This window comes from Ananas comosus, linkage group 6 (assembly GCF_001540865.1).
Source record: "Ananas comosus cultivar F153 linkage group 6, ASM154086v1, whole genome shotgun sequence".
Taxonomy (NCBI): domain Eukaryota; kingdom Viridiplantae; phylum Streptophyta; class Magnoliopsida; order Poales; family Bromeliaceae; genus Ananas; species Ananas comosus.
In genome coordinates, this window is record NC_033626.1 from 11,934,065 (window position 1) to 11,957,851 (window position 23,787).

Consider the following 23,787-nt stretch of genomic DNA (forward strand, 5'->3'; position numbering starts at 1 on the left):
GGGTAAATAAATAGCATCTGCGGAAAATACTCGTACAATAAATTCCAAGGATTACCAATAATCGTTGAATGGACTTAAAATGTGAAATACTTTTTATTAGTCATCATATCTGTAACTATTTCACACATTCATCAGGGTTTGGTTGATGGTTGGGGAAATTAATTCGGATGAAAATTGAATATGCATTGGTGTTTATTGAAGTGACTGACTAGCAAATGGAGCTGAATTAGGTTTTGTAGTAAAACTGGACTCTCTGATGAAAAAACAAAATAATGTTAGATATCCTCAATAAAGACAAAGTGTCTTACACCAAAGATGGCATTATATGCTTAAAAATAATGTCGAGACGTGTGTGAATCTGGAATGAGCGGTTTGGAGATATGATATTAGCATGGACACGTGGGAAGCCTCTCATCTTCTGTAACAGTAAGAAAAAAGCTTTCTTTGCTTGGGTTTTTGCAGTTTATGACAGCGACTTTAATATTTTGAAGTTGCTACCTGTTGCCTACTCTATGTCATTTGCACCTTGACTCGTGCAAAAATCCAAAGCATAAGTTGTTTAAACAAAAGGCACAATTGGAGCCGAACATGTTTACTGCTTTGAGTTCTATTATTATTGTTTATTAGTATAAAGAATAGGCATTAGTTATTCAAAGATGCCCTTAGTATTTGCATAGTCTATGTTAGACCACATGCTTCTGCTTCTATGTACTGTTTAAGATGGTCCAAAGAAATTGCTTCTTAGTTTCGTTTTACATTATTCATGTACTCTTTTATAGGAAAATCTGAAGTAAGAATTATGAGTGTAGAGAGCACGGCAACCAATGGTTCCGAAAAACTATCATTAGTTGAGGAGCGGAAAGCCAAGGTACTCATTAATCTTAAGGTTCTTATAAATGATGCAGTTTCCTTTCTAATTAGATTATTGAGATTCGATGTTCTCTTTTTAAACTGGTCTGTGCTATTTTCATATGGGACTGATTTTCTACTTTATATCTATGTCAGATAAATGAGGTTAGAGCTATATTAGGACCTCTATCAGGCAAATCGGCCCTTTATTGCTTAGATGCCTCAATCGCGAGGTATTTGACAGCAAGGAACTGGAATGTGAAAAAGGCAACCAAAATGCTTAAAGAAACCTTGAAATGGCGTTCAGAATACAAGCCAGAGGAAATATGCTGGGTGAGTTACTTTGTTTTGGACCATGTTAAAACATGACCACGGGCATCAGAAGCCGTCTCTGTTTATTTTAGTGATAGTTTGGCCTATATAGAGCTTTTGCGGAACTGCAGTTCGAGAAGAGCTGTTTGAAGTAACACTTAAATTGTTTGGAAGCCTGTAGACCCTAAATTTGCAATCGCTGACTTGTATAATGTGCATGCGTCAAAGGTTTTCTGATACTGGTTGCATTTATTCCTGTTGACATACTGACATAATCCTTCTTTTTTCCCCCTTTTTTTCCCTTTTTTTTTTGCCTTGTATGATTTAGGATGAAGTAGCTGCTGAAGCTGAGACAGGAAAAATTTACAGAACAAGTTACTGTGACAAGCATGGAAGGAGTATTCTTGTAATGAGACCTGGATGCCAGGTTTTCTCTAATTTCACACCTTATTTATAAATACTTCCTCAGTGGGTTTAAATTTTACAAAATGTCGCAAACCATTTATTTTTTCTTTCCAAAAAAAAAAAAAAGCAGAATACGAAGTCAGTTAAGGGTCAGGTCAAGTACTTGGTGTATTGCATGGAGAATGCCATTTTAAATCTGCCACCCAGTCAGGAACAGATGGTTTGGCTCATCGATTTTCAGGGGTTCAACTTGTCCCATTTATCAGTGAAGGTAACAAAAGAAACAGCCCATGTGCTGCAAGAGCACTACCCAGAGAGATTGGGCGTAGCCATTCTCTACAACCCTCCAAAGATTTTCGAGTCGTTCTGGCTGGTATGTTATCCTTTTAGTATGAAAGAAGAGATGCTATGTAGATAGAAGTAGCGAAAGAACTTTTGATAGCGTTTGGTTTGCTTTGCAGCTTTGGAATTACTTTTGTTCTAATGCCAAGCTTTTATATTGCATATACAAGTAGACATCGCATATACAAGTAGACATCTTTCCTGCTTAAGCATATGATGAATTGCATTTTGCTCTCTCCTTAACTGTATGATCCATATTGGTTTTCTCTTTTCCTTTGATTTCACCATGGGAAGAAGATACTACGCAAACTCCTAATTTTTTTAGCTTAACACAAAAAACCAGCATCCCTCAAATTTGTCACTGGTTTTGTTTCCCCAATATTATTGTATGATTTTAGAGAATGTCAGCAGGGACCTACCTGCAGCATTATGTAAACATAATGCTTTCTTTTGGATCTTGAACTTTCATCTATTTTTCCAGTCTTAATTGGAAAGATGATTATCTTCAAGATCAGTAGAAACTTCTCACAATAGTGAAATAGTGGAGTAACTACATCAATTATACACAGCAATACATCAACACAATTTTGGCAATTAAGATTTGGTTCTTTTTCCCTGGGTTTACTTGGTGATGTAAATCTACTTTGGCAGGTGGTGAGACCCTTTCTAGAGCCAAAGACTTACAGAAAGGTCAAATTTGTGTACTCCGACAACCCGAACACTAAGAAGATCATGGAGGACCTATTTAACATGGATGAGCTAGAAAGCGCCTTCGGAGGAAACAATCAAGTGGCTTTTAATATAAATGATTACGGTGCTAGGATGAAAGAAGAGGACAAGAGGATGCCTTTGATGTGGACTCCAGGGAGTGCTTCCATTTCTTCCGAACCGTTTGCATTGACTGATCAGAACCCTAATTCAAGTAACTCCGAGTCAGATTCCGAGTTAGAGAAGGAGCATAAAAAAGGAGATGCAAATGCAGTTGATTCCGCCTGTTCATCGCTGGAGGGCTCATTGCATTTGAACGGAAATGGCAGCAGTGCAGCTGATCATCAACAATAAATTCGCGCATAGAAAGAATAAGTGTTGTTGCTGAGATCCAAGACGAGGGATCGATCTGCACTAACTATATTTACTTTTCATGAATCTTTTTATGGTTGCTTCTCTCAAGCTTCATGTATGCTTTAACTTCAACGTCCCTTCAATGTATGCTTTAACTTTAATGCCCCTCTGAGGCTTCCATAGTTCCATGTATCGGTAATAAATGCCATATTATCTGGAAGAAGGTTATACTTTCTTTTCCTTTGATATTCTGGTTGATCTTCGCGTCTTATGTTCAGTGGTCAGTGCCTTATAAATATTACCATTAGTCTTCTGTAACTTGTGCGTAAAGTTTTGCATTCATATTCATCACAAAGTTTTGGATTTATTTAAGACAGTGAAGTATAGAATTAGAATTATTTATATGGTTTTGTATGCAGGACGGGGAGAAAATGTGGACTAGATACTAGGATTTTTTTTTTTTTTTTTCACGTCTTTTATATTTACCCTAGATTTTCACAAATCCAATATTTCAATGCATATTTACCCAGGCCGTAAAGTGCCAGATTTCTTGGATTCTTGGCCCAGTACGGCCCTCCGGTCCACACAGGCCGGATTTCTATTTTTTAAATATTTAAAAAATGTAGTACAATTTAAAAAATAAAAATTCTAAAAAATGTAGTCCACACAGACCGGACCGGACAGGACCGTGCTATGCCACCGTCCTCTTGGCCCGGCATGGCTCAGACAGTTTGAGGCCGTACTGGCGCAACCAGCTCAAGAATATTGGCCCAGTACGGCTCGAACGACCGGGTCAAGCCGGGCTAGTACAAGGGCTCTAAAGGTAACGAAAACAACAACAACAACAACAACAACAACAACAACAAAGGAAGAAAAAGATCCATCACATGAATTATTTAGCAAGGTGGAGAGCAATCTACAACTCTGAACGCATGCATCACAGGAATTAAGAGACCCGAGAGCTAGTCTAACTCCATGAGTTCTTTGGATACAGATCAACAAAATAAAGAACTTTCACAGAGTACCTTGCAAAGGAATCCGGTAGCCCAGTACATCAAAAGATATTGATCAAAACCTCTTGCACGTAGTCGTCTTAGCTATATGACTCGCACCTACCAATTTTCTACAATACGCAGCAGAGCACTATCAGGTTCATGCTTACATTCTTAGAACTTGCAAAACAGGCTATTAGAATTTGTAACCTTGTATACGGAGAATACTGCTAACTCTATAACAGCTGATCAATTCCCAATACAACTGCTTCTAAAAACAAAAGCATCATAGTAGAACTTGGTCGTAATGTTTGAGCCATTACTGGTACTCAAAACCTGCAAAACCATCATGAATCGTTGATGAGTTTTTCCCAACACAGTTAGAAGATAGGATTGTACATAAATGATGGTATCGGGTCATCTGTTTACCTGTATTTAGTATTACTGAATCATATCATCTAGCTTTTGCCGGTATTGAGCCAACCTCTGCAATGAAGGGCAAATTAAGAAATTACTTGTGAAACCCCCAAAAAATGAAGAATATAATTTCTTTGATCCTAGCATCTAGTTAGTGGGAGAAATTTGCTACCTGATATACTGATCTTTTATCGTAAATGCAAGATGAAAGTAAACACTGGATATAAAACGTAGTGTATCTAATAGCAAATGCCGGTGGTTTCCACACCTTGGATTTGTCGATATACTTTCTCATTTTGTGCAGTACGAGTATGTCTTTACTAGCATAAACTTCATTCAAGACAATAAAATTGTATGCTTAACTTTACAACCAAGCACTATCCATAGACATTTGTGCTTCCTTGTTGTCGAAAACCATAAAAAGTGGTAAGCATGAAACCTATGAGTTCTGCAAGTATTCAGCTTAAATGGCACATACCAATAATGGGAATATATAGACACGAAACGTTTATAAACCAAGGAGGTATAATACAGGGAAGCTCTATACCTTGGTATAGGCGTATACACCAGCCTCAGAAGGTCCAATTGGACTCCCTCGTCTAATGAACTTTCCTTCTTTAAAAATGTAGAGCATAGGAATGCCAGTTGACAGCTCAAGGCTTATCACCTGTAAGATGGAAAAGTTTTCCTTTCCAGTTTGAGTGAGGTAAAACTAACAAGTATCAAATATCTGGAAATTCAAATGAAAATATCTCAATTCAATATGCAATCAAATATCACCTCTTGAGAAGTTAACTTGTCAAGGTACATTATGATAGACCGCAGTGAGTTCCCATGTGCAGCAATCATCACATTTTTCCCAGTCAGAAGTTGAGGTTCAATCTGACAGTCAATCCATCGCACGTTAAGACAATATGCATACAGTATAGACAAAATGTTAGGTTTGTCACTCCACTAGTTCTATATCATGTTCACAATGTCATGATTCAGAGATCTTCAGTATACATTTTAATTTCTTGTGTATATTCAAAATCCCAAAGAGTTTTGAGTGCACAGTTTGCTTCATATGAAAATCTAACTGATGAGGAACATGGTCTGTTGGTTGTAATTAAGAGCACAAATCAGAATTAAAAGTCAGAAATGAGAGATACAGCAAGATAACAAAATAAAAAACTTAAATGCATCCAAAAGAGCATTGATGAGAACTAAACATCCACTTCGAGATTATCTAAAAGCTTTGTTAAACAAAATTTCAGCAAATTAAACATGCAGAAACAATCATAATAAATAAACATTTACAAGATCGATTCAAAATCTTCTTACTTGCTCTCTAAAATAAGCAACAGCTCTTTCTGCGCACATCTCCAAACTTTCACCATTCGGCGGAGGGATATCATAACTACGGCGCCATTCATGAACTTTCTCATGCCCAAATCTATCAGCAGTTTCTTGCTTGTTGAGACCTTGTAATTCACCGTACCTAGAAAACACCAAGGAAACAAAACAATACAGGACCGCGTAATTAACCAAAATAAAATTGTGGTCAAGCTCCAATGCGGTAATGGCCATAACCAAACATACTAGAAAGAAGAATATCTCACATTCTTTCATTCAATTGCCAAGCTGTTACAACTGGAATGGATTGCTTGTTTGTTTCTTCACTGTAAATCTGACTCCACTGCTGGGCCTGTTCACTCTCATTATGCAGGATGATTGGAACCTAAAAATTGACAGATATACAAGTTAAAGCAAAAAGGCTGCTTTCTTAAATTATTCAGAAAAAAGAATAATCAAACAAGAAAAGTTATTCTAAGAATTCAACAACAAGAATCTCAAAAGAAAGCTTACCTTCTTGCGACGATGCTGAGTCATGGCAAGCATAGCAGTCATTTGAGCACGAATAAGCACAGAAGTATAGATCATGTCAATTGGAATGTTGCTTATTCTTTTACCAGCTTCAATGGCCTCCTCCACACCCTTTTGGGTTAAAGGTACATCAACACATCCTGTGAACAGATTCTTTTCATTCCACAAAGATTCACCATGCCGGATGAGTATAAGCGCACTTTCATCTGCAAAAGAAAGGAAATGAAATTTCAAAATACTTTAACTTTATCATGAGAAAATATGCAAACTAATCCAAATGGGAAATTAAGAGAATTCCGATTGTCAAACTGTAATAAATTAGGAACGAAGGAAAAAAAGGCTGAATTTCCTCTTATCAAAAGATGAATTTACTCATCCATGTTGGAGGTGAGAGCACTGGTTGGCATTTGTACCTGTGAACTAGTCAGAACCAATTAGAGGATGTAAGCCAAACCAAATTGGACTAGAATAATTCAGTTTGGTTTGGTTTGGTTTGATTCAGTTAGCTTATCCAGTCTTGATATTGATTAAATTCCCTTTTTTTTCATAAAAAATATTTAAAAATGTTGTCTGCTAAATCTTTGACCTGATGAATGTAGTGCTTAAGCACTGTAGATATTCAACCTCATCTAACAGCTAATATGTAGCTAGCTGTTACATTATTAGTCAATTCAATGTCTATTCGATTGTCAATATAGACAACCGAACTGATCAAAATTATTGGCAAGACCAAATCAAATCAACCAAACTAACTCGCTTCAGTATGATAGTTTGGTTCAGTTTTGACAGAAATATTGGACACCCCTAAACCTTGTGACATATAACATCTTTGAAACAAACAGGATAAAGAAGCTAAGCAACCTATCAGAAAAAACACAATTCAGATTGATCAAAAACTGCATGGAAGAAAATAAATATCTATATTACTTGATTTCTTTCGAGGTTCACTAGAGGTGCCATTTGATGGTAGTTGAACTGGATCAATTACTGAAGAATTTGAAGTTGATGCATGGATTGCACCCAATTTCCGACTACCAAAGCGGTGATTTCCTCTTGAAACCAATGCCAGGTCGACTGCAACTCCTTTATAAACCATTTTTGCTGAAAAATTGCTCATTCTAGTTTCATATTTCGAGTTACTGTGAGACGTATGAATTGAGAGGGAACCGAGAGCATGATGCAATGTCGCTGTAGCCATTCTGCAATGTACACAGAAAAGATGAATAATAGAATTCTTTTATATGTTCCACTTGTCTAATATCTAATATTATAAATTACAGGATGAAAGTTCGTAAACAAAAATTGTCTTACGCCAGTGTACAAACTTTTTTTTTGTCATCTATATGCGAGACATTTTGTATGGCTTATTTTCTATTAATCAATCTTTAAATACTAATTTGAGACAATTTCATGGTATCGGCAGCCCACTAACATTTCACATGCAAATTGCATAATATTTACAGTATAAACACAGAGAGACATGCAGGCTTGAACTCAAATATCACCGGAACAATTGTGATCTATCAAGAACTGGACTGGATTTTACATTCGCTATGGCTTATTGCACAAATTTCATTCGTCAGGATTTCCGCCATTCACTAATAAACTACATTACAAGAACCACAATAAACTGCTATTGTATGGAAACGATAACAAGAAAACCAGGAAACTAACGCACAACAGATTTATTAACCTAATTATTAAGGAATGGCTTCAAATACGCATCAACGAAGCGAATTCCATTTGCAAGAAACAACACCATCTTCATATTACTCAAATCGGGTGATTCCGATCTAGAATCAAAATCACCAAACACCATCAATTTAGGCTCCGCCGCGTTTTAGGGATCAAACAAACTCAAATCAAGAAATAGAACTCAAAATTCTTCAAATATTTACTCCGATCCGAACACACATCGACATCTACCAATCGGAGAACCCAGAACAAGATACAGGAGAAGCGATTCTTACATCGAAAACGAGGCCGAGAAACCCCTGCAGAATCCGACGAAGCGCGCCTCGATGGGAGCTTAGGAGATCACAGCAACCTCCTCCGCCTCTTTATACAGCGCTCCTCCTCGAGGGTTTCGAGAAAACCCCAAGGTGCGATCCGTGGAAACCAAAGTAAAACTAAGAGCAAGAAGAGAGAGAGAGAGAGATGTGTACGTGTGTATGTGTATTGCGTATGTTTTTGAGTAGGGATCGAAGAGATCGCCCCCCCCAAAAAAAATGAAACGAGAAGAACGAGGAGAGAGAGAGAGAGAGAGAGAGAGAGAGAGAGAGAGAGGGAGGGAAAGGGGGGAAAAAAAAATGAGGAGTTTGGGTCGTTGCTGTTGGTTTATAAAGACAAAATGAAATGCAGCGCGTAGCCAAAAACCGGTAGAGAGAGGGGTTGGTGAGAAAGAGAACCAAAAAAAAATTGTAATTATTGTTAATAGAGAAAATCAGTAAATAAATAAAAATTAAAAAAATTAACTATTGTTAACTAACATAGTTAGTTAATTCCCGAATAAAAAAAGTCCGCATACGATTTATTTTTAAAAAATTAAAATAAAATACGAATTTTTAGATTAGATTTATTATATGTGAATAATTTGCGTACGTCGAAATATTTGGCAAAAAAAATACGCAAAATTTTTAGATAAAATCTCTCTTTCCATTATTCGCAAACTATTTAGCAAATTATTAAAAAATCTCATGAACTTTCGGAATATGTGGATTATGAAAAAGATGAAGATGTAGACGACATTGAACTTTACTATTACTTTTTTTTAACTTAATTTACTTTATTTTATAGCTCTCCATTTTTATATTCTTAAAAATTTATAACAATTTATATTAGCAGCATAAATTTAGAAAAAAAAAATTAATTTAATAGCCGAATATTTTATTCCGAATTTTTAATTAGGGAACATATAATTTCTATATAAATAGTATATCTGAATAATTGGTTAACTCTTTTTTAAATTGTATTTTTTAATAAATTTAAAAATTAGAATATGAATTTTATTTGTATTATATCCATACCAAATTTTTGCCGAATATGAATTAACTAACTATGTTAACGAAACGAAAGAAATTAACGGCTTACTTCAGAATTAATAGAACTAGAGGAAATAGAATATACGACAAAAAAAATTGATAAATTTTATTTGCACATCAATTTAAGTGATATATGTTTTACAGTATCTTATTTTAGAATTTAGATTATTCTTTTTTTGAGTTTTTAGCATAAAACTAAAAAAAAACCGATCCGTAGCTCTTTAGTTTTAAAAGCCAAATAAAATAAAATATACTGGCATAAAAGTAATATATTTCTATATTATCAAACGTCCTATAGTAAACACTATTAGGAAAAAGAATTGTTCAAAGCCTTTATACTTCTCAAACTTTGTTTTGTTTTTTTTTTTTTTTTTTTTTTTTTTTTTTTTTTTTTTTTGTTTTCGAGTCCATGAATACATTTAGCGTGTTAATTCGATTCATTAGATTAATGTTTTGTTCAGTAAAATAGTGTAACTAATGTACCCATGATTGAACTACCAAATAGATGAGATTAAGCCTTTTTAACTAATAATTAAAATTGTTGAATTTTATATATATAGTGCAGGTGTTGCATGTTTTAATTTTTTTTATCTTTTAAGTATTGTTAGGTGGTGATAAACAAAGTAGGTGTATGTCATATATGGTACGAGTTTCCCCAAGTAATTAGCTGGAGCCATATGGATGGCATGTTCGGAATTATTGTTGGAGGTATTATAAAATGTCTCATGAGTTCATTCATTATAAATTATAATTTTGTCTTAAAACTATAAAGTGTGTGACAGTTTAATCCTCAAACTTTTTACTTTGTTAGAAAATTTAGCACAAATTTTTAAGATTGTTGCAATCAATTTTCACAATACAGCTTGTCGATCGAATGATGATATTTTGCTAATTTAACAGTAATATAGTATAGTACTATTATGTTTCGTAACATAGTAGTAACTAAGTTATTTTTTTACTGCCACATTAGATACATGCTATTTTCGGTCATCTAAATTAAATTGTAGAACTGAATTATATTAATTTAAAAAGTTCAAGTTAGAGAATGCAACAAAGTAAGATTTGAGTATTAAAAGTATCATATAAATTAAAAACCATACATTATTATTATTTTTTTTATTATTACTATTTAGGCTGAAGAGGAGATCAAGTCTAACAGCCTTTCTATCTTTCTCTAGCCATTATTGATTACTGAAACAGTCTTTCAAGATCCCAACTATTGTATATGCCATTGACTATCCCTAGAGTAAGTGGCTAAGGGCTTGATGGTTGGTTCCTGAGACCCAAGTTCGAATCCTAGTTGATTCACATTTTTAGCTAAGTTTATTTCTAAATGAAATAAACGAAGCGGGTAGCGTGCTACCTATCTCAAAAAAAAAAAAAAAACTATTGCATATGCCATGTCCCCTTACGAATAATATAAAAAGTTATTATTTTTTAAATCAAGATTGATGAGGCTTAATTGTAATTTAATAATTTTTTTTGTACATCAGTGAAAAGAACTAATAAAGTGTATAATATATATCCCATCCATTCAATGGATCGAATGGTTTTACTATTCACATCAAATGATTAGTGAATGAGATATTATTTATTCGCTCATTGGGGTATAAAATATACACCCCCTAAAGAGATGTACAAAAAGTATTTTTTAATTTGCTATGTGACATTACAATTTACAGCTATTAAAAATATTGAATTATTTCCCATGTTTGCTAAATTGAACAAATTATATTCTAGTCTTAGATGTTTTTTTTTTTTTAATTCTTAAGAATGAATTGCTTGACGAAATATTCACCTCAAAATATTTCTGTATATTAGATATAACTTTTTATAGATATAAATTTCACACAAAACCAGATTAATGGAATAGTAAAAAAAATTTAGCAGATCTTAGAATTTGTCCATTTAGTACCATAATAAAAAAAAAAAAATATTAAAATATGGTGCCACGTGGGATGAGTAGATGGGGGAATATGCGATATATAGATTCTGGAGGTACTGTGTTTGAATCAAAATTTTAGAATTCCAATTTTGTGTAATGGCTGCACCTACCAACTACAAAACTGTTGGACTTTTGATTTCATTTGCCCACGTTGGTCATGCGTTTTTGTTTACCTAACCCTAGGAGGTCAATTTTGTTCATTTTGATTTTTGACACCAAAAATATTTGTATTTGTTACTCCATTATTTTCTAATGTGGCTAAAATGATATACAGGATGTAATGAATCAATGTGAGTGTTACCGAAGTCCCTAATGTAAGTGACAAAAAGTTGATAGATGATATCCGAAGTTTCAAGTTTGAAATCTAATTGTTTTATATTTTCAGATAAATTTATTTCTAAAAAAATGAATAAAACGGTTAGCATGCTATCTTTTTCTCTTAAAAAAAAAAAACAAAAACAATGAAGAATCCATCTGAGTGTTTATTGGACCTTGCTTTTAATTCTGCTTTCACTTAAACCTATCTTCAGCATCTTGGTTAATAAGATTAAGATTCAAAGCATTGCAATAGAAAGTAGAAACAAATCAAAATAAACTTCAAATGCTAAGCACCAGTTTGATATTAAGGTCCATCTAATATTAATAGATAAAACGGAATAGAGGTAAAAGAATATAGAAATACAGTTCCTCATTTTTTTAGAAGAATCACAAAAAAGTATAGGATTAATTTCATATAGGGTCCCACAAAAATATCAATTAACAAATATATCTCTGTAAAACTTAAGTTATCAAATTTATCCCTTTAAAACTTATTTGATTTGTAAATATATCTCTCCAAAAATTCAGATTCATATATAGAGTCCGGCTGCTATGCTATCGATAGCATCAAGCACTTGGTGCTTTCAAGTTTTTTGCCGTTAGATTAACCTCTTTAATTATTTTTATCTATTAGATTATACTATTCAACAAACCACCCACTCAACTCTTGGGGGCACATATCATTCTAACCGTACATTTTTCAATCCAAAAGCTAAAAAACTAATAGCACCAACAACTTGGTGCTATTGATAGTATTCCAGCCTAGTTCTTCATTATATATATATATAGGCTGGGGCTACTATATTCTTATGAGTATAGACCCCCTTATACTCATAAATTTTTAACCGTTGATTGATTGGATGTGTGGTTAGGATGATGGTGGTCCCCACTTAGAATGATAGTGTTTCCCTAGGGTTGAGTGGGTAGTTGGTTGAATAGTATAATCTAACGGGTGGGAATGATCATTGGAATAAATTTAAAGGCCAAAAACTTATGAGTATAAGAGAGCCAATACTCATAAAAGTATAATAGCCGGACGGACTCTATATATATATATATATATAGNCCTCAAGCATGGTGTTCCGTACGGTCAAGAACCCACCATGCTAATTAATTAAGGAGGAGTGTTTCTTGTATGCCTGGCGCATTGGTTTGTCCGTACGGGTTGAGAGAAGCTCTTTTTCGGAGTTGCTTGTTGCGGCGTTTTGGATCAAATTAAGTTTTTTGGAATCTTAATTTGAGAGAGAGATCTTCTTTGTACTCCGCCTTTTCGACATTAATAAATTATTTGCTCCGTCTTCGCCCGTGGACGTAGGCCGTTGGCCGAACCACGTAAATATCGGTGTGTACTTTCCGCTTATCTTTTCTTTTCTTGCATTAAATTATTTTCTGGATCTATTTTTCGTCGTTCCAATTTTAACATATATATATATATATATATATATCGTTTGATTTATCGTTAGTTTCTTAACAGTGAGTGAATAAAATGATTATTTCGCTGTTACAAATTTGCCCTGTAAAAAAGTTTTTTTTTCTTGTTCTCTCTCTTCTCATTTTCGCCGCCGCACGTGTGGTGTTTCTCATTTTTGGCGCCACCAAGGGTCTCGCCTTCAACGTCGCCATCACTTGTGGTGTTTCTTATTTTTGGCACCACCGAGGGTCTCGCCTTCGACGTCGCCATTGTAGTAGATCTCGTTGTTGCTATGGATAAAAAGAAGAGGATGAGAAAAATGTCTGGACTCAACATTTTTTTTATTTGAGAGATAGGTAGCACGCTAACCGCTTCGTTTATTTCATTTAGAAATAAACTTAGCTGGAAATGTGAATCAACTAGGATTCGAAATTGGATCTCGGGTACCAACCACCAAGCCCTTTGCCACTTGCTCTAGGGACGGTCGGTTGACTGGACTCAATATTGAAATATAAATTATATATATAAAGGGTAAAAATGTCAATGTACTTTTAGTGGTGACGTAATATTGCGTACCGCATGTCACGATCAGTTGATTATGATATATTTTTTATTTTTTGCTCCCAACTCTATTTTATCTAATGGTGTTAGATGAGCTTCAATATCAAACTAAGTCTAAATTTTGGTAACAAAATGATATATTTACTATTTAATACCTTTGCAGAGAGTCATATATAATTATCCAAAAAAATATATCATAATTAATTTATTGTGATATACGATATATGAAAAATATATAAAATATTTTTTTTATCGTACGGTACAGGAGCTTCAAAGCATAAGCTTTAATTTATAGCTTTTGTTAAATGAAGAAAGACTAGACCACATCCCAAAGCATCTATACTTCTGGGGCCCAACTCTGGCCCAGAGAACGAGGTCCCAGCCCATATTGAGAAATTCCAATGCGATCTTTAAAGTTCAAAAATTTACAATTCGGTCCTCCAAGTTTCCAATTTATGGCTGTTCGGCTGTTCCACATTTGTCTAACGACCATCCCATAGTTCCAGAGTCATAATTCTTAGACACTTGAGCGACACTCAAACTACTCGTTTTTATGCAAAATGCAGTTAAAATTTAGGGACAAAGATCTGATTTATAACAAAAGAACGTATATCACAGTTAGAACACTTGAACCATCCAACGAGAACAATGAGGTCCAAAAACATTTAAATATAAAAAACACTTAGAAATCGAAACTTTCTTATATCTGATGTACTCTCAAATATCAATCTGTTTCGGAAAAAAAAACAAAAATCAAATTTGATATACATAAGATAATTAAGACCAAAGAGAAGGAATAACACTTAGCTATTTTCACATACATTTCCATGTCATTTGCGGCTTAACCAAATGCAGTATGAGATAACCATACAGCGCAATCAAAATAATGAAGCATCAGCTATAGTTGCAAGCTTAAATAGCAGTAGATAACAAATGCGAACACCACAACATAGGTGCAAATAAACAACAAATTTAAACGAACGCATAAAGAAACACAGTAACCATAGCTTTAGTTTACTATAACTAATAAACAAAGCACCAAAACATTTAAGAGTTCGTTACAGCAACAACGCAAAACGTAACATTACGGAAAGACCCTAGATGTATGCTTATAATCGCTTCTTTAGATCTGATACTCCTCGTACTGCTTGAGGAGCTCGCCGCAGGCTGGGAGAGGGGTGTCCTTTTCGAAGCCCAACGAGTTCGCGAACCTGGTCTCTGATGCGATCCCGTTGTTGCGGGTAAGGTGCACGCGAGCCCTCTCCCTGCCCTTTAGAGCGACAGCGCAGCCACTGTGCGGGCTGCTTACGAGCACGGATTCACATATTTCGTGCTCGTGTTCGCCCGTGACCGGGATCCTGTAGACGCCGCGTTCGTCAGTTGAGCCCTCTGCATTGTAGGTCTGGATGCCGGTGGATCTCGCTCGGCACTCAATCCTCACTTTAGCACCTGTGGTTCATTTTAAGTGCAGTTTAATTGTCACTAGAAAGAAAATAAATAGCGAAAGAGAAAAATCTAATGCTACGAAATAGATGCTCCCTACATGCTCAAGATTTTAGAGAAAACTAATGTTTCACATCGTAGCAGAGTAAGGCGTCCCTCAATTGAAATCTAACCAAGTCCATCCTCATCAAACTAAAACCTTTACACGCTTAATACGAAGTTCATCGATTGCGTTTACTAGAAGTACTAGAATCAAACCAGCTCTATCCTCCTTAGATTGGGAGGGAAAAAAAAAGAAAAAAGTAAACCTCGACACACTTCATGCAGGTTCCATGTTCTGAGCCTACTAATCATGAGGGAGTGTTGATTATAGATGATAAAGCAAACCACTCTTGCTAATCTAAAACTTTTAAGAGATATCTCATCCACACTCTTTTAATTCAGATACCAGTAATTTCCTCCGCGCGCAATAAATTGCCGATAGATAATGTTATGGAAATTTGACCTCTCGCATGTTACAGCATGGAGAAAAATCCCCTTCCCCTTAAAATTTACTACCAAAAGTTGGACAAAAATCCCAACATTGTCACAGGATAGGTCCAACTACGCTATTTGTTCCCACTAATACCAACTAAGTTATGTTTGAAAAAAAAAATTCTAACAATGAGAAGATCATTACATAATTGTTGAAATAGTATACATATGCTTAATGTATAACAGATCCGAAATGCTCTCCAGAGGAGTTGCTTCAATACGAGTATATCATTCCACAGAAAATCTAAAAGAATCGGGCCTAGAACATCAGTTTGATCCCATTTAGTTGTTTCCTTCATCCAATCAGGGGTTATATCCCCACAATATATAGCGATTTATCAACAGTTATCATGAATCAAACACACGAAAAATTACCCAATTCGATTACTCTAGGAGAGATTCTCACACTGGTATAAGATACAGCATTTGTTTTATATATATCGCACATTAGATAATCGAGCGGTTAGGTTAGGATACAGAGAGAGAGAGGGCGGGGGAAAAGGGTTGGAGACGAGATTGGGAATCATTTACCGGCGAGGTAGGTGGTGGCGGGGGTCTCGAACCCGGCGCGGCACGTGTCGCAGAAGACGCGGCCCTGCACCACGAAGCGGCTCCGCACGTGGCGCGCCTCGCACGCGAGCGAGGAGAGGAGGACGACGACGACGACGAAGCACGCGGCAACAATGGCCATCCCCGGGATCTGGTGCTTCGCCATTGCGAGGTAGAGGACGAGAACAACGACGCCGAGAAATTTTTTTTTTTTAAAAAAAAGGAGAGAAAGAGTAGATGGTAACAATGGGGTTGTGGGTTAGGGCATTTATCATGGGAGGTGAAGCACGGTTACCGTGTGTCATGGGAGGTGAAGCACGGTTACCGTGTGTACGTGTACGTCGCAGCTAACCGCTTCAAATTGATGCGGAAAAGGACCATAAGGTTGGTGCGGTGAGAATAAGTATAATCAGGGCGAGTGAGCGTACTCACTCTGTGGTGCTGTGGAGTGAAAGCGCGTCGGTGGGGCGCAGCGAATCACGTGGGTAGAGTGATTGCAGGGTTCGGTGCTTTGCGTGACAGCGAATCCAGTGTCGCCTTACATTGGACCCCTTTGGACTTTTTAGTCAAGAGAATTTACGATGAGATCCTAATAAATTAAGTTGGAATGTTGGATTAGATAGATCAAAATGAAGGCGACGAGGAGTTGAAAATTGTTTCTCGCAAATCCCAATTCAGATTAAACAATAGAATATGTGTAAGCTAATGCAACTTGTTATCATTGATTACGAGTCATGCAATGCATGTGGTTAACAATTAGTACTGAGTACCTCGTGGTTCAAAGTGCTTATACATTTCTTTCCCAAATGAGCAAGGACCTCACTGGCAGATGACAAATTCAGCTATGCACCCATGTATACAATTCACAACTGCAGTTCCAAAGGCCAATCAAATAAATCACTAAAACAAAAGCAACTAAAAAAAATTGTTCCATAAGGAATTACTACCGCTCGATGTTCTTTTTTTGTGTTGTTTTCTTTTCTTTGGCTCAGCTAATAGCCGAATACACAATCTTGCTAGCAAGGTGGGATTTTATATAAAAGATCAACTATCCAATACACATCTCAATAAACATTTCTTAGCTTAGCAAAATCTGTAAAGCACCGCTCAGGTAACATATTACTTTCTCTTGATCCAGTGGATCTATCAAATGATAATCAACATTGTTGTTGACAAAGAAGAGAACAAAAGTCGAACGAAACTCCTTCGTTACTTAAACCATACAGAATTTGACACCTCATAGCAAGTCTCACTTTCATTTGTGATAAATTTGGATTATAATTGGACTGTTTCATTTTAGCTGTCCCTTGAGACGAGTGGCGCAAGTTTCTCAGTATTAACACATAATGATTCCGGAGCAGGCACATCTTTCGCATCAGTTGTCAATACTTTATTTTAGAACGAGTTCATGTTCGTCATAGACGACAGCTCTCCTTCCTCGGCACTCTCAAACTCCATTTCGAAACTTCGATCAAGATGTACCCTATTTTGCCGATCAAAATACTCACCCTTTCTCTTTCCATAAGCTGATTGCTGTCTTTTATTTTCATCGTCTGCGAGCTCAATCCCATCTTCAAGCTCCTTCTCGATGAGGTCGTCTTCATCTATTATGTCGTTCTTCTTGACCACACCATTACCAAGCTTCCGCCTCTTCTCTAAAGCGGCTTTCACTTTATCTTTATCAATCTTCGTGATGGCTTCTGAAGGACTGTAGCCTTTTGCGGCCTCACCGTACTTATTGTTCCGACCACCTGAGATTCCAGGCTTAAACAATAACTTTTCATCCTTAGTTTCTTTCACCTCTGTTGCTCTGCTCTTTACATTCATTGCTGCTTCACATACAGAGTCATCCAAATTTGAATAATCCTTGTCTTCATTGTCCAAATTATGGTCCCAAACACCACCTTTAGTATCGGAACTGCCGTTTCTATTGCCTTTCTGTGTATATTGCCGCACATTATTGTGGCTATCAGCATATCCTGACTCTTGTGCTCCTGGCTTCGTATAAACAGCTGCAGTAGCATCTTGAGCAGGAACATTTGGAGATATCGAATTCTCGGTAAGAGTTGAGGTTGCTGCTACGGCCTGAGTGCTACCACCGCCTGTGTTTCCCTCGGCTTCGTTTGCATGAGAAGATTGCAGGGGACGGTTTTGTTCATAAAGCTCCAACATTTGATTGCTAACATCTGCAAAGAACTTAATGTATAATTAAATTCATGCACTCCGTACTAAGTAGACCTGATTTTAAAAAAGGGCTTAGTAAGACTTGATAACCTTCCAATTGCCGGGGAGTGACATCGAATTCTTGCCACCAGACCTTCTCGCCATCAGATGGCAGCTTGACCTTGAGAAACTTAGCAGCAAGAAAAATGGCACCAGCTGCTATATGATGTGATTTATACTGCAGGCAGAGCGCTGTTCGGAGCCTACATAATCCTCTTAGAAATATTAAAGTGACGGAACAACTTGAAAAAAATGATAGCAGAACAAAGTAAAATAATGAAGAATTATTTAAAATTAGAGATACTTACGTATACACCGCTGCAACTTACATGTATATTATGTATTGTTTCCTTAACAAAATTTAAATTTTCATACAAGTCCTTCAAAAATTAATTTCTTACATACACAACCTAATAAAAACCGGTAATAAGAGGATGCTCGGCATACCCGTCATTAACAAAATTCCAAGCAACTTGAGCAAGAGCATTCTGTGCAACCTTGAACTTTTTTATTGCTTCGACCAGGGGTTTGTAAGGATGGTGCATATTAAGGTCAAAACCAAGCGTAGCAAGAACCAACCGTTCCCCTAGTAAAATAAGTTCTTTCTGCTGCTCATATACTTCCTACAAAAATACAAAGAAATGGCCCTTGAAATGTGAATATCAAGAGAAATCATTCAGAAACGATAACTGAGCTCCAAATAACGAGGTCTTTAAAGAACATAGTGCCCCAGTAAATAAAAAAATACACAGAAAGAGTCTCAATTATTAAAAGAAAAAAAAAGGCAAATGCAATTTGAAAAGATACAGTAAAGTCATCAAGCAGACTGAAAAAGAATCTCTAACCACATATCAGGATGGCAGAATCCAGCATCATATCTAACAATAGTCATTTTAATTCCGCAAGCTAACTAAAAAAGTCAGAAGACCTTGACATACCTTCTGCTTGATTCTCTGGATAGCAGAAGGATCCTTTTTGTGGATAATTTCATAAGAAACAAGAATAACATCCTTTAATGGGCGAGGAGTTTCTTCAACCTTCCCTGCGAGGAACATGCATACAGTGGCAATTGTCTGCAAAAGATACAAGGAGTCAAACTAGTGTTGACCAATGAAAGGAGAAAAGGAAAAGAATTGTCAATCGAAACAGAGCCATAATCTGCTCATCAGAACAGACATAACCAACTACAAAATAGAAAGCACCATCTACAGCTGCTTCAGGGTAATATCTTATGTTTGCCTGAGCAAAACTTGCCGGAACCACCCGACCTGGGTCTGTTTCACTGATTTTGGCCTGGGTCTGAAAAATTAAGACCCAGGAATATTGGGGCAGGGCCAGGTTTCGAATTTCTTTGGTTGACTATGTTGATTGATCCTAGTCAATCTGTCCTTCCCTGGCCAATTCATATCATTAACAAGCCCATAACATACCATCACAAGTCCGGGGCAAGCTGTGCTAGTTTGTCCTCTGACCTGGCTGGACTTTGCTCAGGTCTAGTCTTGAGGAAGGATTGAAAGAAAAGAGAAGAGCCATGATTTCTAAAACGAATAGATTCCTGAATCTTGGATCACGAATCTTGCCACTAGAAGCTATGTATGATTCAATGTTTTATATGCTCCTAACAAATTAGAGATCTGTCATCTCCCCATCGTTATACATTCATCTTTGAAGAAATTCATCATCTTTCCATCAGTAGATGATCATCATGTGATGTAACAGCTAATTAACATCATTACAACTATTCTGACTCCAACTGATTATGATAACAACAAATAGATGACTCCAACAGATTATGATAACAACACATATATTAAATCCCCGGCAGGGAACTATAAAAAAAACAATCACTGAAGTTTTTTACTTTGTCATTTAAATGGTATAGAACTATAGACCATTGGAGAAAAGTATGGTCATGCAATCTAGGAAGCCGGCACCAGTACCAAGGGGATATAAATACATCACAGAAAGTCAAAAACTATATTCCTTGCTAATTTGCTCTGACAGGAAGTCGGCACCAGTACCAAGGGGATATAAATAGGGTTTAGGGTTTAGGCGATATAAATAGGTTAATAGCTTCAATTAGGAGTTAGGACTAAGGTTTAGTCATTGTTGTCATTGCTGTTATTTATATTTTTTTTTCTCGAAAGACAAGACTTATCATTTTCACAAAAGACCAATTACTCACAGATACGACCCTAAACTATCTAGTACCCCACACAAACGAAAGCAGCCAAGAGACTATTTAGTCATTGTGACATAAAAGAAAGCAAGATAATAGTCTTTCTGGCCTTAAGGATTAATTGTTTGCAAGTAATTCTACTGCATCAACTTGCAAAGAGCCATATATTTATATATATATATATATATATATATATATATATAAAATCTTGGACTGCTCAAGACAGATGTTATTTGAAAAAAAAAAAGGAACTAAAAAACGCATCACACCAAAAGAATATGTAGTTGAAAGAAACTGACCAACAAATCTGAAGACAAAAACAAGCATTGATGTGCAGTTCCTACATACGTAATGATAAATCTAAGCCACTATATAACACTGGAAGACATGCCACATATATATACGATCAATAAAGAAAAGCATTGACTGATAGAAGATCATAGGAAGCAACAGCTTTTTTAAACTAGTAAATGAAAGGAAAATTGCACGCTTACCCTCCTGTCATTCTTCACATGGGATTGGCGAAGGAAAAATCGATGACAAAATACTATCGCAGTAGCTATTGTCACCTGAGGTCTACAATATGAACACCTTAATATCAAATTTTCTGTACAACCACAATCAAAAGGCATGCTAAATAAACTGTCCGAAAATATGCCTATTTAGACAATTCTATGTCTATGTGCACATGAGGTATGGGAAACAAATATGCAGTCTTCGCACATAATTTTATCAAAATATTAATTTTACACTATTCAATGTAAGATTTTACAATATCTGCATATATGGAAGTGTTCAGTTTGTCCAAGAAGGAAAGAACTAAACTTGCTCTCTAATGCTTAATATTTCAATTTCTTATTCAACTAAGAAAGACTTCCACTAAAATCACATTCACATGCACAGGAAATTCTATAGTGTATACTTTTACATCTTAAACAGCTGCAGATTAGGAGCTTGTACAAGATCCTAAGATTAAAGAACATTTTATCAACTGCCAAGCAGATAGCACAACGACGCACTCACACTTTAAGTCTCATGCCTAAATCCTGCAAAAGTGTGCAATATGATTTCCGAAGATAAGTTTCTTTCTTCAAGTCGATGCCATCTTGCCTAGATGGAGAATTTTCCTCAATGTCCTTCCTTGAAAAATACCATCCAGCACCAGATGGTTCTGGCTCTTCCGGTCTTTCGTGAGAACTACCATATGGTCCACCTTTTGACATTACATGACGTGAAGAGCCGCCAAGTGGAAAACTGGCCATATGGACTTTTAAAGATTGTAAGAATAATATAGAACCAACATAGTAGAAAATCAGGGTCCAGGTCCTTTTGCCTGCAAAAAGAAAAATTGTCATAGTATGATCATTTTTCACTAGCTATAATTTCATTTTCATAACTAAGCAATTTCGGAATTTGTTCACAATACAGACTTATGTCACTTTTATCTGCCCTACCCGCTCCAAGCTCACACATTTAAGTTCCCAAAGCGCTACCAATATTTGTTAGGAGTAACAAATACCAAAATTGCAAAATTTCCTTGAACTCCAACCGTAAATACTTCACCAAGGACCCGGAAACAAGCATTTTGCTCATAGTTTACCAAGCTTATTCATGTAATAGCACCATGTATATGGAGGTAAAGAACATACATATTTAAAAAATGATAATTTTGAAAAATAAAGAACAATTCGTTCAAGGAAGCAATCAAACCAAACCAACTTCTCCCTTGAAGACATCACAACGACAATTAAACCAAGTCGTCAACAGAAACAGAGTTAAGATCAAAAACCCTATAACAGAGCCCTAAATCACCAATTCTCTCTACCAAAATCTAACTGAATCAATAAGCCTAATCCATGAAAACCCTAAAACACCACAGCCGCAAACAATTTAACCTTCAACAGAAACCGATAATGTACCCTTCGTACCCTAGCACTCAAAACCCTCAAAATCGAGGATCGCAACACAAGCTCGAATCCAATAGAGAACTCCCATAATTCTAACCCTAAGAACCCTAAAAGCGATCGAAACAAGCTGAGATCGACAACCGCAGCACACGATAACAGTAGAATTTGAAATATAAGAAGAGTGTCGAATGCGTCGTACCTGGAGATCCCCTGTTGCTGCGGCGGCGGTAGCGAAAACCCTCGCCGCGGCGTCGGAAGCGAAGAAGAAGAGGGGGGGAAGGAAACTTAGTATAGGAGAAAAAGGGGAGGTCGTAGAGAGAGAGAGAGAGAGAGAGAGAGAGAGAGAGAGAGAGAGGGAGTATCGAAGTGGGGGGAGGGTAGTACGGGTGAAACGGGTCGGAGTCGGGTGGAAGGGGAAAACAAAGTGGATACGGGTTATAGCGGGGATTGTATATCCGACCCGATAAAGGTATGGATCAAAGTGGGCCGAAATTTTAGCCCAATAACGATTGGCCTAATATTGAATATGAATTTGGGTTTTGGACCAAGGAGATCTCCAATGGATCCCAACAAAATTAGTAAATTAGGCTTCGTTTTGGGATTGCGGGAAAATTGCGTTATATGCGCTGAGAAAATACGATGAAAAAAATATCCTATTTGTTGTTACGATATATTTTTTTTACGATTCCACCGGAGAACACAAAAGTATATTTTTATATACTTTTATTCCAACTTCATTTTATCTAATAGCGTCATTTTCATTTTATCTAATAGCGTCATATGAGCCTCAATATGAAACTAAGCCTTATAGTAACTATTACGTAATTACAGTAAATATATCTTAGTGGGGTAATTAACAAAATAATTTTTCAATCATAGTTCCTCAACAGCTAGCGCATTTTACCAGAAATCCCAGCCTTAATTTTTACTTCAATCAAATTATTAATCTGCCAAAGTATTTTACTTCTCTTATAAAGGATTGAAATCACAATGGATTCAATTGACTAAAATAAAAAAAATTCTCATGTAAATATTCGATTTTTTTCTGACTTTAATTTAAAAACCTATATTGCTTTTTAAAAATTTTAGAAATATTTTCAAAAGGTTACGGCATTAATAGAGAGCACGAAATGACCAAACTATTTTTTCTTGTTATATAAAAAAATAATTTTTAATATATTTTGGTGTTGTTAAAAATATTTTCAGTATAAATTATAAGAAATAGATGAAATAGTGACAAAATCCTGATAAAGCATCAACTTAAATTTTGAGGGTGTGAAATATAGATTTTAAAAATTAGGAAGAAAAAGTAAAAAAAAACTAGTATTTATAGAAAAATGTTATATACTTTAGTTTTATAAATTTGATGGTCATGTAATTATTATCTTGACTCCCAGTTATTACATTAATTCGTAACAAAAAATTAGACAT

The 23,787-nt window shown here is 35.9% G+C and overlaps 4 protein-coding genes across 5 annotated transcripts in view; 1 reads left to right on the forward strand and 3 right to left on the reverse strand.

The window, feature by feature from the left end:
- LOC109711435 (random slug protein 5-like) overlaps window positions 1-3,218 on the forward strand; it is a 4,057-nt gene extending 839 nt beyond the window's left edge. The window contains exons 2-6 of the mRNA XM_020234463.1: window positions 780-868; window positions 1,006-1,182; window positions 1,490-1,588; window positions 1,697-1,939; window positions 2,560-3,218. Coding sequence (XP_020090052.1) covers window positions 800-868; window positions 1,006-1,182; window positions 1,490-1,588; window positions 1,697-1,939; window positions 2,560-2,970 — 999 coding nt within the window. The 5' untranslated portion in view covers window positions 780-799 and the 3' untranslated portion in view covers window positions 2,971-3,218. The remainder of the gene's footprint in view (window positions 1-779; window positions 869-1,005; window positions 1,183-1,489; window positions 1,589-1,696; window positions 1,940-2,559) is intronic.
- Window positions 3,839-8,530, reverse strand: LOC109711433 (2,3-bisphosphoglycerate-dependent phosphoglycerate mutase). 2 transcript variants are annotated; one of them, XR_002216601.1, is made up of 10 exons: window positions 8,216-8,530; window positions 7,173-7,444; window positions 6,228-6,451; window positions 5,981-6,099; window positions 5,703-5,859; window positions 5,160-5,261; window positions 4,927-5,046; window positions 4,392-4,448; window positions 4,173-4,298; window positions 3,839-4,093 (listed from the first exon to the last, which is right to left on the reverse strand). XR_002216601.1 is itself a non-coding variant. In XM_020234461.1 (9 exons), the coding sequence occupies exons 2-8, from the start codon at window positions 7,441-7,443 to the stop codon at window positions 4,404-4,406; spliced, it is 1,038 nt and encodes a 345-aa protein (XP_020090050.1). In that variant the 5' UTR covers window position 7,444; window positions 8,216-8,530; the 3' UTR covers window positions 3,839-4,298; window positions 4,392-4,403. The 2 variants fall into 2 exon arrangements, 1 of the variants encoding a protein (XP_020090050.1); XM_020234461.1 differs by having other exon boundaries at window positions 3,839-4,298.
- On the reverse strand, window positions 14,414-16,302 carry LOC109711436 (pollen-specific protein C13-like). The gene is made up of 2 exons (XM_020234464.1): window positions 16,030-16,302; window positions 14,414-14,970 (listed from the first exon to the last, which is right to left on the reverse strand). Exons 1-2 carry the CDS (start codon window positions 16,211-16,213, stop codon window positions 14,645-14,647), a joined length of 510 nt encoding a protein of 169 aa, XP_020090053.1. The 5' UTR covers window positions 16,214-16,302; the 3' UTR covers window positions 14,414-14,644.
- LOC109711432 (cyclin-T1-4-like) lies at window positions 17,061-22,701 on the reverse strand. Its single transcript, XM_020234459.1, has 7 exons — window positions 22,556-22,701; window positions 21,473-21,782; window positions 20,944-21,025; window positions 19,209-19,343; window positions 18,718-18,893; window positions 18,322-18,473; window positions 17,061-18,233 (listed from the first exon to the last, which is right to left on the reverse strand). The coding sequence occupies exons 2-7, from the start codon at window positions 21,709-21,711 to the stop codon at window positions 17,443-17,445; spliced, it is 1,575 nt and encodes a 524-aa protein (XP_020090048.1). The 5' UTR covers window positions 21,712-21,782; window positions 22,556-22,701; the 3' UTR covers window positions 17,061-17,442.